The sequence below is a fragment of the Budorcas taxicolor genome, chromosome 3, assembly GCF_023091745.1.
Source record: "Budorcas taxicolor isolate Tak-1 chromosome 3, Takin1.1, whole genome shotgun sequence".
NCBI lineage: Eukaryota > Metazoa > Chordata > Mammalia > Artiodactyla > Bovidae > Budorcas > Budorcas taxicolor.
The window spans coordinates 16,417,074-16,432,052 of record NC_068912.1 but is presented as its reverse complement, the minus strand read 5'-3'; the positions used below and the strand labels follow the sequence as shown (position 1 = coordinate 16,432,052).

Sequence of the window (14,979 nt, the reverse complement as noted above, 5' to 3'; positions counted from 1 at the left end):
CACGTATGTGTCCTGGAGCTTGTGGTGCAGATTTTTGGCCACTTCCGCATGCTTTGGGCTTCCCTGGTAGCTCAGATGGTAAAGAATCTGCCTGCAACGGAAGAGACCTGGGTTCTATCCCTAAGTTGGGAAGATCCCCTGGAGAAGGGAATGACAACCCACTCCAGTATTCTTGCCTGGAAAAGTCCATGGACAGACCACGGGGTCGCAGACAGTGGGACATGACTGAGCGACTAACACTTTCACTTTCCTTCCACGCACCTTATGGAGACTGTAGTCATCCCACATCCTCTCTAGCCCTTTGCTGATACTTGTTTTGCTTTTCCTTCTCAATTCCAGGAACTAAGTACATGTATATAAGTTGCTTTTGGCTGAGCTTTTAGAGAGGAATTTTTCTCTACATATTAAAAGATTTCAGTCTTGTACCAGCCCTTTGGCTTATTTGTTGAACCCTCACAACATGCCAGGCACTATACTGGTTCGAAATCTAGGAGGAGAGATAGCTACCACCTTAGATTGATTTATTTACTCATTTATTATCCTCTGGAAACATGTCTCAGGGCACCTGACCTAATCTTTGGTCAGGCATAGCTTCCTTAAGGAACTGATGTTTCTGCCAGGTGTTCAAAGTAGAAAGTGGCTGACGGGAAATGGGTGAAAACAGAATCAAGGGAACTGAATGTTTAAAAGGCCCTGAAGCATGGAGGATGGGTCCAGAAGTTAAGATTTAGTGTTCCCAGTGCAAGGGGCCTGGGTTCCATCCCTGGTCAGGGAATTAGATCCTGCATGTCACAGCTAAGATCCCACATGCAGCAATGAAGACCCAGTGCAGCCAAATAAATTTAAAAATGAAAGAAAGAAAAAGAAAAGGTTTATTTCAAAAATAAATAAAGACATTACTATGAGGAGTGTGGGGTTGCGGGCACCAGCCCAGAGGAGGTTGAAGACGTAGGCAGAGATGGAACAAGACAGTGCCTTGATGTATGATAAGGCTGCTTTAGTCAGGAATCTTTTGGTTGAAACTGAAAAAAATCCACCTAGGAAAAAAGGGAAGCCTTTATTGGCTCAGAAGTTAAAAGTTCGGGGCTTTTAAGATCAAAGATGTCATTGAGTTTTGACACCTCTGTCTCATCTTTGCTTTCCTTTGTGTTAGCTTCATTCTTGGGCTGGTCTCTATGAAATCATCCTCTGATTCCCCCTTGTCACACAGAAGTCAAAGACTGGTGAAGAACAGAATGTGGGTGAGAAAGACTAATTGATAAGGGCCACTTACCCTTCCACTCTTGAAGGTCACCTTTTCAGGAGATGTCCACATGTCTCCACCTTAGATCCCCTGGATGCCTTCTGTGGAGGTATGGAAGGGAACAGATGAGGGGATCCTGTTTCTAGACTCCAAATTGTTTGCTTTCTTAAAATATCAAACCTACAGTCAGTCCTCCGTCTCATTCTCTAAGGGCCTAAGTGCATTGTCTTGGCTGCAGCCTCAGCCTTCCCGGGAAGCGGGAGCATTTGGGTTTGGTAAGAGAAAAAAAGGAAGGTGGGACCCAGAAACTCTTTTTGACTCCCACTTCCCCTCATTCTGGCCCTTTGTCCCGGGTGCTTACCCGGTCCTGACCTGTTTGTCTTCCTTGCGTTTTCTTCCTGAGGCTTTTCAGACCCTTCCAGGTCCTGCCCCAACTTTGGGGTTTCAGAACTTCTCCACCGTCGGGTGAGCCACCCTTATTCCGCCTCACGCACACTCTAACTAAGCAGGACCAGCAGAAGAATACCCCAACCAGGGACCCTTTTTATTCTGAGCTCTGGCGCTTCCGCCTCCGGGGCGGAGACTCCTCCCTCTCACCGTCCCAATTGTATTCCCTGGAAGAGCAGCCGGAAAAGCCTCCGCCTGCTCAGACCGGGATAAGCGAGAAGCGGGTTCCTTCTCGCTCTTGGAGCCCGAGGAACCGCCGTGGAGATTATCACGGCAGCACCAAAGGCTGTGGGCACACCCTGGGCTCCGCTCCCGCCCGGCGCGGGCGGCGCAGGAGCGGCTTCAGCACCACGGACAGAGCCCCGCCCGCGGCCTTCCAGCCTGGGGCGCTCTCTGGCACGTTTAGGCGAGCCGGCGAGCTATGCCAGAGGCATGGCCTGGCTCTCTGGCCCCAAGGCGCTGCTCCTCAGCTTTGGCCTCCTCGGACTGTGTTCAGGTAAGGACAAGTCGCCACGCTCTGTCTCACTCAGGCTCGCATTTGTAAGGGAGGGATCCCTATGGTGGGAAGTCTGCTGGGGATTAGGGGAGAGACCCCCAGGACAGCTGGGAGTACCTGGGAGACTGAACTGGGGGAAGGACTTGCTCTAAGTGATGTGGAGAAGAGAGGGCAACCTGGGCAGTGGTGATGGAGAGGATGTGGGTACAGAGAGGAAGGAAGGAAGGGATCTCCCCAGGATTTCTGGGGTGGCAGGAAGGGGAGACTCTGATTGCAGCTGAATTGCTATTTAACTTCCAGTGAGCCATTATCTCAAGAAAATCTACCTGGTTCGGCACCCTCACTTGGCTCTCCATCATTTCCTGTCCCTCATATTGGGCTCCTGATTTTGCTCACTCCACAGGGGCAAGGCAGGAAACGGAAACAAGCAACTTCTCAACTCTCTTGGAGGGTGGACAGGAGACTCGGAAGGGAAGAAGCTCTGCCAGGCTAAGGGCCAGGGAGGGGTCTCTGAGGATGTGGGGGTGCGTTCATGCAGGGTTGCAGGAGATAGTGTGTGGTGGGGCAGGTACAAAAGGAAAATACAACCAAATGAGCTTTCCACATCTGCCTGCAATCTCATGAGAGGTGGGCTCCTGTATGTGTGGAACTTGAGGCTAAGTATATGCCCTGTCCCGCACAACTCAGGTAGCCCAAGTATTCTACTCCAACCCAATACCTTTTCGGGGAGGGGGTCACAGCTAGTCACATGTAGAGGCGCATAACATTACTTGTACACAGAGATAGGCACTGACTGAGAAGAAAGGCTGTATGGTGGGACACATATAACTCTTCTCCTTTCACTACCTTCTAAAACCTCCCTTGAATTGTAGATATCTTCTAAAAGAAACCCTGGAAACAGAAACTTCAAATCTTTTGAAATCATCCTCTGAGACCTTGCAGGAAGAGCAGGGTCTCCACTGATCCTTGAAGAATGGGTTTTTAGTGGGAGGCTGTGGGGGGACTATCTGGGCTTCTTGGTCAGTGATCTCAGAGAGGGCCTTCTCTATGAGGGGCTTCCATTGGGGGCAACCTAAGCATTTCGCTGTCTTCTTAGAGATGAGCTGTGGGAACCTATATGAAGGGCTTCCATGGGGGCAACCTAAGCATTTTGCTATCTTCTTAGGGATGGGTTGTGGGAAACTACAGCTTCCTATTTGGGCCTAGGTTGTCCCACTTGCCTAGGGAGAGTGGGATCCTGGGTGGGCCCTCCTTGCTGTGTACTTACCTCTTGCTCCCCACCCCACTCCCCTGCCCAGGAGTCTGGGGTACGGACACAGAAGAGCGGCTGGTAGAGCATCTCCTGGATCCTTCCCGCTATAACAAACTTATCCGCCCAGCCACCAATGGCTCTGAGCTGGTGACAGTACAGCTCATGGTGTCACTGGCCCAGCTCATCAGTGTGGTGAGTGGGGGTCCCAAGCTCTCTGCCCCGCTACTGAAATTGGCATAGCCAGAATATGTTTGCACTAATTCTTCTGGAGTCCCCAAGGCTTGGGCAGGTGGGGGAAGGAGCCTGGGGTGGTGTAGGGAGCCCACAGACTTGAGGGATGGTGGCAGGGGGCATTTCTCAGCAGCTTCTCTTTCCTGCAGCATGAGCGGGAGCAGATCATGACCACCAATGTCTGGCTGACTCAGGTTAGAGCTCTTCCTGCCCACACCTCTGGGCTTCTCTTTCCTCCTTTTTTATTTTTTATTTTTTGCATATGCTTTTCCCTCTTTGAATCTCCACAAGAGAGGCAGAAAGGTATAGACCTCGGGATCTTAAATAACTGGATATGAGTCTTGGTTCTTCCATTCACCAGCTCTGTTAACTTTGAATATGTTAAACACTGCAAGACTCATTTTCTCATTCACAAAATGTAGCTTCTAATATCTTGGCTTGGCTATGCAAATTAAATGAGAAGCCACTTTTGCTGGGCCGAGAAGGCTCGGTGGCGAGGCAATGACTTTTAAAAACTTCCTCAAGCCAAATAGGCCTCCTCTTGTCTCTGTCCTTGACCTTGAGCCCCTCTCAGGGCAGAGGTCAGTGCTGCCTCCCTCTTTCCCTTTCCCAGGAGTGGGAGGATTATCGCCTCACCTGGAAGCCTGAGGAATTTGACAACATGAAGAAAGTTCGGCTCCCTTCCAAACACATCTGGCTCCCAGATGTGGTCCTGTACAACAAGTAGGTGACCCTGGAGGGATGGGAAGGCTGGAGGAGAACTTGAGAGTGCTCAGGTCTTGGAGAAAGTAAATTAGCTTATGCTGGGGGAGAGAAGGGACTTTTCATTGGCACAGACAAGCCACTGCTCAGACGGACAAACCCAAACCAGTGAGGTATGGTGTGGACAGCCAAGGTAACTTGGGTCATGGCCAGCTCCCTCCCAGTCAATTAGGACTCTAATTGTTTGGAGCTGTGGTGTGATACAAAGATTGACAGCCCCCAGTGCACAAACTGATTAAAAAATAGGCTTTCCTGGAGGAATGGTAAGAATCAAAGAACTTGGAGGTCCCAGTTTCTTCCCCAGGGTCCACCTGCTCTCCTACAATAAGCCATCTTACCTCCAAGACCCAGAGCCACTAGTCCCTAGGCTCTAGGTAACATCTTCTGCTCCCACCTGCCCCTGTCCCTCTCCGTTGCTCCGGGCCCCTCACTCTGATCTCCCTGGCTCCCCCGACTTCTCCACCTTCATATGGACCAACCGGCTTATACAGTGCATGACAAGTAACAGAGGGGTCCCTCAGGCCTTCTGACCAGGACACCTCTTCTCATCCACCAACCCACCCTCATCCCCTTCTTGCTTATTAATTCCTGCTCCTTCCTACCTCCCTCTTCCCACACCTCTCTTCGGCTTTCCTCTCTTCCCACTCTGGGCTGGGTGGATGGATGGGGCGGAGGCATGCTTAAGTCAGGGCTGACTGTGCCATCCCTTGGCAGTGCCGACGGCATGTACGAGGTGTCCTTCTATTCCAATGCCGTGGTCTCCTACGACGGCAGCATCTTCTGGCTGCCGCCTGCCATCTACAAGAGCGCATGCAAGATCGAGGTAAAGCACTTCCCATTTGACCAGCAGAACTGCACCATGAAGTTCCGCTCGTGGACCTACGACCGCACTGAGATCGATCTGGTGCTCAAGAGTGACGTGGCCAACCTGGACGACTTCACACCCAGCGGCGAGTGGGACATAGTGGCGCTGCCCGGCCGGCGCAACGAGAACCCAGATGACTCCACTTACGTGGACATCACATACGACTTCATCATCCGCCGCAAGCCGCTCTTCTACACCATCAATCTCATCATCCCCTGCGTCCTCATCACCTCTCTAGCCGTCCTCGTCTTCTATCTGCCGTCTGACTGCGGTGAGAAGATGACGCTGTGCATCTCCGTGCTGCTGGCGCTTACCGTCTTCCTGCTGCTCATCTCTAAGATCGTGCCGCCCACCTCCCTCGACGTGCCGCTCGTCGGCAAGTACCTCATGTTCACCATGGTGCTCGTCACCTTCTCCATCGTCACCAGCGTGTGCGTGCTCAACGTGCACCACCGCTCACCCACCACGCACACCATGGCGCCCTGGGTCAAGGCCGTCTTCCTGGAGAAGCTGCCCACGCTGCTGTTCATGCAGCAGCCGCGCCACCGCTGCGCCCGCCAACGCCTCCGCCTGCGGCGGCGCCAGCGCGAGCGAGAGGGAGCCGGCGCCCTCTTCCGCGAGGCCCTGGGGGCCGACTCCTGCACGTGCTTCGTCAACCGCGCGTCGGTGCAGGGCTTGGCTGGGGCCTTCGGCTCGGAGCCGGCGCCGGCGGCAGGCCCCGGGCGCGCCAGGGGGCCGTGTGGCTGCGGCCTCCGGGAGGCGGTGGACGGCGTGCGCTTCATCGCAGATCATATGCGGAGTGAGGACGACGACCAGAGCGTGAGTGCAGCTCAGGGACTCGGGCATGGGATGCGGGGCTGCAGGGCCCCTCAGAAGCTCCTCAGACAAAGCAAATTAGAGTGCAGGATGCCGACAGTGCGGGTCTGGCCTGGGGCTGTGGGCCTGGGCGCTGGCGCAGCCTCTCCTTCGGCTTCCGCAGTCGGTACAGGATGACCTTGCTGCTTCCCGAGTACTAGCATCCGGAGGGAAATACCTCGGCTGGAGCATCCTTAGTGTCGTTAGTTTTGGAAAGGTGGCCACAAAGGGGAGGAGGCCCTTGTGGGTTTGCAGCTGGCCTGTGGCTGTGTCCCCAGAGACCTTCTCTGCCGTTTGTATTCCCAAGACCATGTTGTTAACCTGCAGCTCTTTACACAAATGAGGATGAATCCTTGGGGTGCCCCGTGTTGGGGGCAAAATTGAGGGCAGTAGAAAGTGTGTATGGGAGGTGTGGGGGTGGTTAGGTGGCTCCACTGGCCACTGGGAAGAGGGCAGAGCCCCAAATCAGTATCCTTTTCCTTCTCTTCTGAGTCCTCAGGGAATGGCCTTGTGAATTATTTATGGAGGTGGAGGCAGCTGAAGGCCAGGGACCTGCCCAGAGCTTTCTGCACACACGGCTTTTTCTGCAGTGGCTGTACCTGAAGGGGACTCCTTGAACACTGAACTAGGGGATGAGGAGGAGGGAATATGAGGGGTTGACTCCCCCTCATTTGGGGTCGTGGCTGGCCCCATCCAGCAGTCTTTAATCACCTGGCTGGTTCCAGGTTGCGGCTCAGCTGTTGCCATGTTTCCACTGGGATGCAGTCTTTCTGGCCTGGGGAGTAAGGAAGGGCAGGCTCCTGCATTATCGTTTGTGGGGGGTGGGATGCTCCAGAGCCCAGCGTTTCTGTCCCTTGGGAGGGCAGGAGCTGGGGCTTGAGCCAGGGAGCAGGTTATGGTCCTGATGGAAGATGAGAAGGACCGACGCAAGAGAGGACGGGGCTGGAGGCTCAGAGGTGGCTGAGGCCAAGTGGGGAATGCTGGTGGTGCAGGGGCTCAGCTGGCTGTGCCACTGCCTCTGCCTCCCCCACTGCAGCAAACGCATGTAATGCACATTTACTGAGCTAGGTGATGAGGATGCAATGACCTACTTGGGTGTTTCACAGCATCTCAAACTTAACATGTCCAAAACTGAGTGCTTGATTTACAGTCCCACCACCAACTTGCTCCTCTCATCTCCCCATCTTTCAGTAAATGACATTACCATCCACCCAATGGTTTAGACCAGAAGCCTGGAGTGATCCTCGATGACTGTCTTTCTTATCTCCCCCACCATCCAAATCATCAGAAGTCCTGTCTTGTGAGCTCAGCCTCCAGAATCATTCTCCGCTTCATCCTTTGTTCACCATCTCCATGCTTCCTCCCTGGCTGTGCCTCCATCAGCTCTCGCCTGGCCCAGGGCAGGGACTCCTGAAGGTCTCCCCGATTTAGTTCTTGTGCTTCTCCATCCAAACAGACAGTGTTTCCTGCTCACCATGTGTCAGCTCTCCACAGCTCAGGTCACTGGCTCATCTGACACTTGTTCTAAGCGAGCTAAGCTCTTTCCTGCCTCCAGACCTTGCACATATTGGTCCATCTGCTTGGAATGCCCCTTTTTTCCCTTTTAAGAATTATTACTACTATTAATTAATTTTTGCCCTACTCTTGAGAGTAAGTGACCCTTTATCCCAAATACTCGAGCTTTTCTCTCCCAAGGACAGAGATATTGTCTTCTATAACCCAGGCCCGGTGATCAAATTCAGGAAATTAGCATCAATACCTTTATCTGATATAAAGTCCATACTAAAATTTTTTCAGTTGTCTCAGTAACAGCCTTTGTAGCATCTCCTCCAGCTCAGTCCAGGATCTTGAATTGCACTTGGTTGTCCTGTCTCTTTCGTTTGCTTCACTCTGGAACGGTTCCTTAGCGTTGTCTTTCATGGCATAGACGTTTTTGAAGGGCCCAGGCCAATTGAAGGTCCCTCAGTTTGCAAGTTGGACACGACTTAGATACTAAACCACCACCACAGGTTGGGTTTGTCTGTTTCCTTCTTCAATTTATTCCTGATAGAGCTGGCTTCTTGTCACTTATCAGATCTTCGCTTAAGATGTCATTCCATCAAAGAAGCCTCCCCAGATCACACCCTGAATGATATCTCCCCCTCCATTTCTCTGTCCTTTGTTTCCAGGTAAGCACCCAAAAGGGTGTAATCATTTTTATTTTTACTGATTTTATGTCCATCTCCCTCAGTAGACTGAACTGCAGGATGTGTTTGTCTTGCCCTCTCACATCCCCAGTGCCCAGTATGGTGCCAGGTACAGAGGACGCACAAGGTTTCAGATGAACATGTGTGCAAAGGTCCAGGTTCAGACAGGAGTGGAATGGCTCTGAGTGGAGGCCAGCTCTCATGCAGATCCTGTGACTGGCTCCCAAACACAGTGGTTATCCTCTTCTGGATGGATTTGTTTGCATCTGAGACTCAGTCCTCACATCCTGGGGCTGTTGGACAGGGCTCCCCGGGCAGTTATATAAGGAGTGAGGCCTGCAGGGCACCATTCATTCACTAGTTCAACACTCATTTACTGGAACTCTGTGTTTGAGATGCTGGGATTACAAAAATGAATCAGATCAGGCCCCTGTAGTTTACAAGCTCATAGCTTAAGTTGGGGTGGGGAGGAGAGGATAGGCATGTGAATTGAACTGACAATACAGTGGAGTAAAAATACTGGGCTTCCCTGGTGGCCAGACGGTAAAGAATCTCCCCTGTAATGCTGGAGACCTGGGTTCAATCCCTGGGTTGGGACGGTTTCCTGGAGGAGGGCATGGCAATCCACTCCAGTATTCTTGCCTGGAGAATCCCACGGACAGAGGAGCCTGGTGGGCTACCGTCCATGGGGTTGCGGAGAGTCGGACACAACTGAGTGAATAAGCACAGCACAGCACAGAGATGTACAGATGATGCTGAGGGAGCCCCAGAGGAAGCAGAGGTTCATTCTGAGCTGGGGGGTTAGAGAAGGCATCATAGAAGAGGTTACATTTTGATTTAGGCTTTGAAAGATGTGTAGGAGTTCACAAGTAGAGATAGGGAGGACTGGAATTCCAGACTGAGAGGAAACCCAAAGGCACAGAGACCTGAGAGGGCAGACGAGTTTGGTAAGTCTGAGTCGGACTTGGAAGAAGATAAATGTTGGCTCGTATTTGTCATGGGTGCTCTTGATTCTAGACTTGGGAGTTTGGGTGGCTGCTGAAGGCAATGGGGTCACTGGAGGCTTTTAAGCAGGCAAGACTGGAGCCGAACTTTGGAACGGTCGCTCTGGGGTCAAGGAGGGAGAGGAGTGATGTGTGATGGAAGTTGCTTATTCCCGATCCAGTCCCCTCCTGTATTATGTGATTGATACCTGGGTCTCCTACCCTTCCTCTCTCCAGGTGAGTGAGGACTGGAAGTATGTTGCCATGGTGATCGACCGCCTGTTCCTTTGGATCTTTGTCTTCGTCTGTGTCTTTGGCACGATCGGCATGTTCCTGCAGCCTCTCTTCCAGAACTACACCACTGCCACCTTCCTCCACGCAGACCACTCGGCTCCCAGCTCCAAGTGAGGCCCTCCCCAGCTCCATGCTCCTTCAGCCTCTCCGTTGGACAATAGTTTTGGGTGGAGGAGAGATGAGTGAACTACCAGAAAGAGGGGTGCTGCCCCCACAGACCCATCGTTTCGCTTCACCTGGAACTCCTCCATCCCCTCCCCTCCCCTCCCCCAACACCCAGCCAGCGCTAACCTGGAGGCTGGACCAACTGCCTGGTGCCCCTCCTCTTGAACCAGCTCAGGCAATAGTGTTGCTGCTGAAGGATGAAGGCTGAGAAGTGGAGGATGGAGTGAAGTCATTGGCTGCCTCCGTCATGGAAAAGGGCTGTGCAGGAGCAGGGGGTGGGACAGGGGCTCCGACGCTGTGCTAACTGGCCTGAGACCATGCAGCGCAGAAGGGAGACGTGAGGGGGAGAGGGGTCTGGGTGTGGCCTGAGGTCTGTCCTCGCTTAACTGGACAGCAGCTGACTGGGTGGGCCTCACAGTGGCCAGGGGCTCCTGCTCAGATGTTAGCCTGGTGCTGAGGTAGGAGTCCTGGGGGAGGCTTCTTGCCCCACAGCCCCTCATTTCTATGCAGCCCAGTGCTCACCCCCAGGTCCCGTTCTCCCAGTGAAGGATTCTCCCTAGGCTTCCTTTCTTATTCAGGCCAGGGCGTGGGGGCAAGATTTGGTATTAGGGGAGCCTCTGAGTTCCCAATCTTTGGGTGACCTACTTGGAGCATAAAGGCTAAATTCTCAAACTGTATGAGTTCAGGTTCACAGGCTGTTCCTCTCCCTCCTCTCCACCCCCTACCCCGCATGCAATTTGAACGGACTGGTTGCTGGGGTAAGTAATCCAAAGATGTTAGCTTTCAGCAGACCCAGCCCTTTTGCCCGCGGCAGAGCAGGCTGGGCAGGAGAGGGCTGGCTGTGGAGGCCAGCCAAGCGGGGAGTGAATGGCCAGAGCTCTGCCACATCCGCATGGCTCCTGCTTCCCGTCCTTCTATTCCTGGCTCCATCCTTCCTGCTCTGGCTCCTCCCCTTCCTCCTCCCAACCAAACCTGAGCTAGGCTGCTGCAGAACTTGGGAAGGACAGGTCTGCACAGCGGACTGCAGAGAGCATGCCCTGGAGGCTGTATCCTGACGCTTTTCCCAGGGGCTCCCCTGGCCCATGAGCCCGGGAAACAGACCTCTTAAGGAATCATCAGGCCCAGCCCCCATCACATGACCAGCTCCGATTTGTGGTCCCAACATGGGCTCAGCCAGCAGGTCACACAGGGGACTGTCTGCCAAGGGCACCTAAGGCACCTGCCTGACACACCATGCTCTTCTCTGGAGTCCAGCTGGACGCCTGCTTCTGCAGGCATCGAGGAGGTGGGGAGATGCAGCGTTAAGTGCAGAGCGCCGGCCAAGGAGCAGAGTCTGGGTGCCCTGCCACTTACTCTCAGCCATCCTCAGCAAGTCTGGCTAGGCCTCCATTTCCTCATCTATACACTGGGGCTAGTAAGTCCCTCTTCGTGGGGTTGGTCTGAGGAAGGCGTGATGTCTGTGAAAAAGCCCAGCGCTGCACCTGGTGTACAGTAGATGCTTGGGGGGTCGTCTGAGAGGCAGGCACAGCTGGTAGGTGTGGGCTCAGTCACCTGTTACGTCAGTCTTCCTCCCAGACCTACCCTTACGCTGGAGGAAATAGCCCCCTGAAACAGGGCTGGGGCTGGAGAGATACTACACAGGGGGTGCTGAGGTGAGCCTAACAGCCTTCTGGAGCCCCTTCAGCAAAGATTTGTTCCATTCCTGGGCTGAGCTCAGGCTCTGGCCTCCTGACGCAGGTGTGTGCTCAGGCCCCCCGGAGATCTAGCCCTGTGCTGGCTGTGGAGGAACCATCCAGACATTAAATCAGCAGCTGCATGAGGCATGCCTCTCCCCTCCTGCCAGAATGGGCCAGCAGACATCTCTTCTGGGGGGTGAGTGTCTCGGCACTACGGAGACTCCCTTCTCGAAACACCAGATGGACAGTTGCCTGTATCATCCCTGGACCCACCTTGAACTCATAGCCCTGAGGAAACATCCCAGAACCTGAAACAGCTATTGAAAAGGAACTCTCCCTCTGAAGGGGAAGGTGCTGACCTGAGGCCTACTTGCCCAGCTCTCCCGGGCTCCTTGCCAGGGCCAGGGCTGCTGGGGAGGCCCCATCAGTTGCTGTCCTGGCTGGACTTGCTCCCAGTACTTGCCGCAAGTGGCTGTGGTCCAGGTAAATTACTGGACAGTGCCAGAGGGGCTGCTAGAGCGGCTTGTTGAACTCCTCTCCATGAACCCCACCGACATACGGGAAAATGCAGGCCCGGAGGTTGTGTGCTGCCTGACCTTATACCAGCACTGAACTCTGAACTTGTTCGTCCTCATCTGTGACGAGGGTGGCAGCTGACTGAGGACTGCAGCAAGGGTGTGAAGGATCAATGTATAGAAGAAAGGGTTAACCAGGCAGGGTCCCTGGGGCCGTACCATTCCCTCCATCTCTGGGTGCAGGCCCTTGGGGACTGCTAGCGGGGAGGACAGAGGTGGAGGGAAGAGGGCTCAGGCAAAGTATTACCACGTGTCAGGACAGGCCTTGACCCTCAGGGTATTGAGAAGCTTTGGAGAACCAGTCTCTTCCACTCCTGCGTCCTCTGTCCTCTTGGTGTTGTCAGGAATGCCTCTTGGCCCCTTCCATGGGGGCTGGGGTGGAGAAAGGGGGCATGGTGGGCATCTCTGAAGAGAACTGGGTACCCAGCTCAGCACCAGGCCAGGATCGGGGGAGTCCTGCATATGAAGAGAGAGGGAGAGATACTGGATGGAAACCCAAGCAAGCTGGACTTGGGAGGTGGCAGCGAGCAAACAGTTGAGATTTTCTCCATCAGAGACGGGAAGGCCACAGGCCATCTGAGAACCATTTTTCATCTGAAAAGAAGGCATGAAAAACTCTGCTTGTGATGACTGGCACTGCAGCAGGAGGAAGGCAGTCTTCTGGCAGTGAGGAGTCTAATATTGGAACAGCTGGTCCCGAGTTATTGCAGATTGAAAAGCAAATAAGACACGGGCAGCCCCCAGCTGGCATTTCTGTGGTGGAAGGCTGGCTGTGCAGGAAGGGCAGGTTGTTTCCCCCTAAGGAAAGAGGGAGGGTGTGCAGCTTCGTCTCCTGTCCTGCATCTCCACCATTATTAGCTGCTGTGTACCAGTGGCCTGCTCTGGGCCAGCTGCTTCAGATGCCCTGTTTTTACTCCTCACAACAATCCTGCAGGGAAGGGGCCCCTGTTGACAGAAGTAAAATGAGGCCCGAGAGACCAAGAAATAGCTGGTGAGTGGTGCTGGCCTGAAATCCCACACTGACCCCAGAGTCCACGCTCGTAGCCTCTGAGGCTGGAAGAAGAGCTTCCTTGGGAGGGAAGCGAAGGGCATCAGGGTCTTCTCTGAATCACTCCCTACTCAGTTCTAGTTGTCACCTTCTGCTTGTAGGCAGAGTTGGGCTGGCGTCACAGCATCCCTCACTAGCCAACTCATGCTGGCCAGTTGCCCACTCAAGACTAGACATAGAATAAACAGCCACCTTTCAGTATTCATTCCAACAAGTCTCAGAGGTCAGTTTGACAGTCACGTGGTTCCTAGGGGACTGTTGGTCTAGGAATCATTAGGACACCTCACCCACCTGCTGTGTCCCTATCTTCCCCAACACTGGCCTTGGCCACCCCATCTGCTCCTGGAACATTTGCACTGGTCTAGCCCACTCCAGACCAGACTCAATAGGAACTCAAGATTCTCATAAAGTTGTTTCCAAAGATGTCTTATCTCTCTGTAATCCTTGAGGGGGGAGTGGGGAGATCCTCATGGGCCAGGGTTGGTGAATAAGGGGAAAAGGGAGAATACTGGGGAAATTGGATCCATGAGAGGTTGCTGTGGTTAGACATTAAAAAATCTAAAGAAAAGGTCAGTGGTAGCCAATGATTGTGATGGTGGCCTGACAAGTCCATTCATCAGATGGGAAAGATAAGGCTTGGCCTGGAGTAGACAGAGCCCAGAAATAGCTCCTGGGGAGGTCCTTTGTAAAAACAGGCCCTGGAGGGCAGGGCAGAGGTGAGGCCTGGTCTCCTGGAGATAGATACGGCTGTGTGCAAGGCACATCTCCTGGAACACGGGTTTGACCCGGGCCTGCCTGCATCCTGGAAGCCGCATTAAATGGTGGGCTGAGATGAAATGCCAGGTGAGCAGCAACCAAAATGCTAAAGGAAATCCCTCGTGTTCCCAGGGGGCAGCCTTGCCTTCCAGCCTGCCTGGAACTGGGAGCTGGGGGGACAGTCTTACATCCTGCACTCACCTTAGGTATGAAGAAAATGGTTCGTTTTCTAAAAGGCCTGGATACATCTCCCTCCAGGTGGGACCAGACGCCTGAGAACAGAGAGGACAGAGGTGTCGAGGCTCCAGGCCTCACTGTAGGCAGAGACACTGTCCTTCACTGTAGAATCTGTTCAGCTTGCCCGACTGTTTCAACAGATGGTGAGTGACCCCCATGCAGTTCTGGCCCTAGGTTAATGTCCCCCAGGACATGTTGCTGGCCCCCGCTGGCCTCAGCTGTTCCATCTGTATAGTCGATGAAGAGGGAGGTTTCACTGACTTAGGAGGCCTCACTGTCAGGCATCTCCTATCCTCTGGTATGGTATCTTTACAAGGTCAAAGAGGACACTTGTAGACATCCTGACCCAACAGCAACAAGGAAAATGGTGTTTCCGCTCTGAAATCAAGACAGAAATATTCTAGCTGCCATCTATAAAGTAGAAAGCAAATGGCCTGTCTCCCAAGACAGTGGCCAAGTCAGGTCTGTCCAGGCTGCAACCTGCACCTTCCGCAGGCAAACAGCTGGGGGTGGAGGGCTGTAGAAACCTCTGGAGTTGTGTCTGCGGTCTGCGATGCTGTCTCAAGGGACACTTTCCTACTCTGGGCCTTGAAATCTTGCACAGCGTGTGTCTGAGGACAAGATACTTGATGGAGGGCTCTGCTGGGGAAGGTGGGGGTGTGGAACTGGGGAAGTAAGTAAAGGCTGTCTGATGCACCCACTGTGCCAGACAAAAGCTCACCTTTGAGATGGCTCCTCTCTGCTGGCTGAGGGGGACCCGATCCCCAGGTTCTGAGTCAGTCCCAGCTAGTGCTGTTGCCGGAAATCCCAGGACCACAGCTCCCTCTGTTCCCCACTTTCTCGTCCCCCAGGAAACCAAGACTCGAGGCTTTCTAAAAATTCAGATTCTTTTTTTTTTATTTATGAGG

At 53.5% G+C, this 14,979-nt stretch overlaps 1 protein-coding gene across 1 annotated transcript; it reads left to right on the top strand.

Annotated features, from left to right (window-relative positions):
• The first annotated feature begins 2,122 nt into the window (after positions 1 to 2,122).
• Positions 2,123 to 9,728, top strand: CHRNB2 (cholinergic receptor nicotinic beta 2 subunit). The gene is made up of 6 exons (XM_052637477.1): positions 2,123 to 2,186; positions 3,485 to 3,630; positions 3,819 to 3,863; positions 4,283 to 4,392; positions 5,146 to 6,115; positions 9,558 to 9,728. Exons 1-6 carry the CDS (start codon positions 2,123 to 2,125, stop codon positions 9,726 to 9,728), a joined length of 1,506 nt encoding a protein of 501 aa, XP_052493437.1.
• The last annotated feature ends 5,251 nt before the right edge of the window (positions 9,729 to 14,979 follow it).

What these genes read in the sequence shown, in the direction of transcription:
- CHRNB2 (XM_052637477.1), top strand. Translation starts at nt 2,123, where the DNA reads ATGGCCTGGCTCTCTGGCCCCAAGGCGCTGCTCCTCAGCTTTGGCCTC. An exon ending in TGGCCCAGCTCATCAGTGTG is followed by an intron (nt 3,631 to 3,818) that starts GTGAGTGGGGGT and finishes TCTTTCCTGCAG; the next exon opens with CATGAGCGGGAGCAGATCAT. An exon ending in CCAATGTCTGGCTGACTCAG is followed by an intron (nt 3,864 to 4,282) that starts GTTAGAGCTCTT and finishes TCCCTTTCCCAG; the next exon opens with GAGTGGGAGGATTATCGCCT.